Source organism: Penaeus monodon, chromosome 10, assembly GCF_015228065.2.
Source record: "Penaeus monodon isolate SGIC_2016 chromosome 10, NSTDA_Pmon_1, whole genome shotgun sequence".
Classification (NCBI taxonomy): domain Eukaryota; kingdom Metazoa; phylum Arthropoda; class Malacostraca; order Decapoda; family Penaeidae; genus Penaeus; species Penaeus monodon.
The window spans coordinates 1,761,361-1,763,860 of NC_051395.1; the positions used below are offsets into that span (position 1 = coordinate 1,761,361).

Below are 2,500 nucleotides of genomic sequence, written 5' to 3' on the forward strand. Positions count from 1 at the left end.
TATGTATTTTATTACATATACAATACATATACAATACATATATATGTTATATATATATATAAATATAAAAATTATATAATATATAAGAGAGAGAAGAGAGAAGAGAGAGAGGGGAGAAGAAAGTTCCCTCCTCCCTCCCTCCCTCCCTCCCTCCCCCCTCTCTTCTTCTCCCCTCTCTCTCTCTCTCCCCCCTCTCTTCTTCCATTTTTCCTCCTCTTTTTTCCCCTTTTTCCTGTCCTTTTTTCTTTCTATTTCTCCCCAAATTTTCCCCTTCCCCATCTCCCTCCCCCCCCCCTCCCCTCTCTCTCTCTCTCTCTCTCCCTCTCAGTCTCTCTACCCCCTCCCTATCGCTCTCCTTCTGCCTCCCGACGCCTCCTCTTACAGCAGCTTCCGGATTCGTTGGATGTCATTTCGCGAGGGTTGGGATCTCACCAGGGCGCCTTCGTTCTGTCACGTCTCCTCCACCCCCCCCTTTGACTCTTGGCCCGCCCCTCCCCCCCCCCCCTCCGCCCGTAGCTGGGCCCACGCCCTCTAAAGCTTCGATGTTCGATTCTCCTGATAACAAAATTAATGGAAACATATAAATGATGGAAATATATTTTGGGGATTTCGTTAATGCTTAAAGTTAGGAACGAAATGAAGTTGATAATTTGCAGATGGTACGCGTAGGAATGTTCGATATCGGAAATAAAAGGCAATGGATCTACGGCAATTTTTCGGGGTTTCGGAAGTCGGATGCAGAAGGACTGATTCTTCACTTTCTGCTATGCTGCTGTGATAATTGCATCTGGGACTAATGAAATTTTTCCAAACAAAAGAAGAAAAAAAGATCGTATCTCTCTTAAAGTAAAAATCTACTTGTACAATAGATGAAACGTTGATATATCATTTTCGTAAATCAGGAATTAACTCTACGGTCCAAACTCCCTATTTTATTCCCGGGAAAAGGGGTTTAAGTGAAAGATCGAACTGGATTAAAATGATTCTCGAATAGATCTGAAAGTGCCCTTTCAGGGGATAAAAAGTTCCATTTCACAGTTTTTTGAACTTGGGACGCCACGGGGGAGGAGTTCTCCCCTATGTTTCAATGTCCCATGCCAAGGGGTGGCAGAATCCCATTGGGGTGGTAATCCTTAATCCCTTGCGATGACATATCTCAAAAGCATCATCACAAGTGGGGATGCAAAAATTCTCGACGAATAAAACAGAAAAGGCTCATGGTGTGGATTAGTCATTTCCGCTGAAAAAAAGGCTCAAACCCAGTATCCCCCCCACCCACTTTTCGATAGGTGCCCGGGAGCTTGACAAGCCACAAGTATAAAATCTCGGGGTGAATGTAAATGTGCGGACCTGCCCTCTCTCAAAAAAAAGGACTCTGGGAAGATTGAAACCTTTGAAAGTTTTTGTCGAAGAGAACATGGCACAATGGTTTAAGTCGCTAGACTGTTTTTACTTGGTTTTTATAAGGTCATTGTAGACTACCATGCACCATTGTTCATGTAAGGAATCAGAAATGGGTAGTTTGGGGGTGGCAAAATAAAGCTATGGGGATTTCCTCGGGCCCCGAGAAAAGAAAGGATTAAACAGGGAATCGAAAAAAAAACTTACCACCTTTCTGATAGAAAAATTTTATTTCCCCCATTTTTTGGGGTAAAAGCTTGGGGGAAACCCCCGTATCTCTCAGTTTCCAAAAACAACTGAACATAAAATCACGCAAGTAACGGAAAATCACAACAGGCGCCCCCCTCTGATCCCAAAAAATCTCCAGAACTTAAAAACCCAAAGTTCCAAATTTGTAAAAACCAAAAATCGCTCCCTTCCACCATGGGAAAAAATTTAATTTATCTGACCTTACATGTCTACCCCAAAAAAACAGGGGGCATAATTTTGTTGAAAAAAAATTTCGCTGCAACGTAACGGAACCAAAAGAATCTAGGGTGATTGCATAAGGTTACGCCGACGGATCCGTACAGTCTGGATACAAAGCTGGTTGTGCTTGCGTGTATACAAAAATGGGTTTCTACAAAAAAAAATTTTAATTGAGAAACAAAAAATGGGCCCCCACTACACAACCGAGCTGGGAGGTTCCCCCCGCAAAGGTTTTTTATGTCTAGGGGCTCTGGAGAGTTTTTCTGTGTCTCAAAGTGTCTTCGGACGCTAAAAATTTTTTCAAAGCAGGGGGCGATGAAAAATTGTGATTTTCTTAAACGAACGTAAACCTTGCAACGGCGTAATTTAAAATTCAGTTTTTTATGGATACCATCTCATTTGGGATACGCAAACACGACCACGAGACAATTCGAAAGAAGCCTCAGCAAGGGTATTTGGGAAAATAGATCTTTGGGGTGCCTCTTGCTAGGGTTTCACTTTTGAAAATTTCTAAGGAAAAAATAGAAATCTGATCACACTCAAAGGGCCCGAAAAACGTACCATAAGGCATACGTCAGTATGAGATGACAAACCTTTCCCATGGGGGGCCCGAAGTCAAACCAACAGTGTG

General features: G+C 42.7%; 1 protein-coding gene across 1 annotated transcript in view; it reads right to left on the bottom strand.

Moving 5' to 3' along the window:
* LOC119578191 overlaps positions 1-2,500 on the bottom strand; it is a 13,610-nt gene that overhangs the window by 3,634 nt on the left and 7,476 nt on the right. Inside the window, exon 9 of the mRNA XM_037925927.1 lies at positions 2,074-2,157. Coding sequence (XP_037781855.1) covers positions 2,074-2,157 — 84 coding nt within the window. The remainder of the gene's footprint in view (positions 1-2,073; positions 2,158-2,500) is intronic.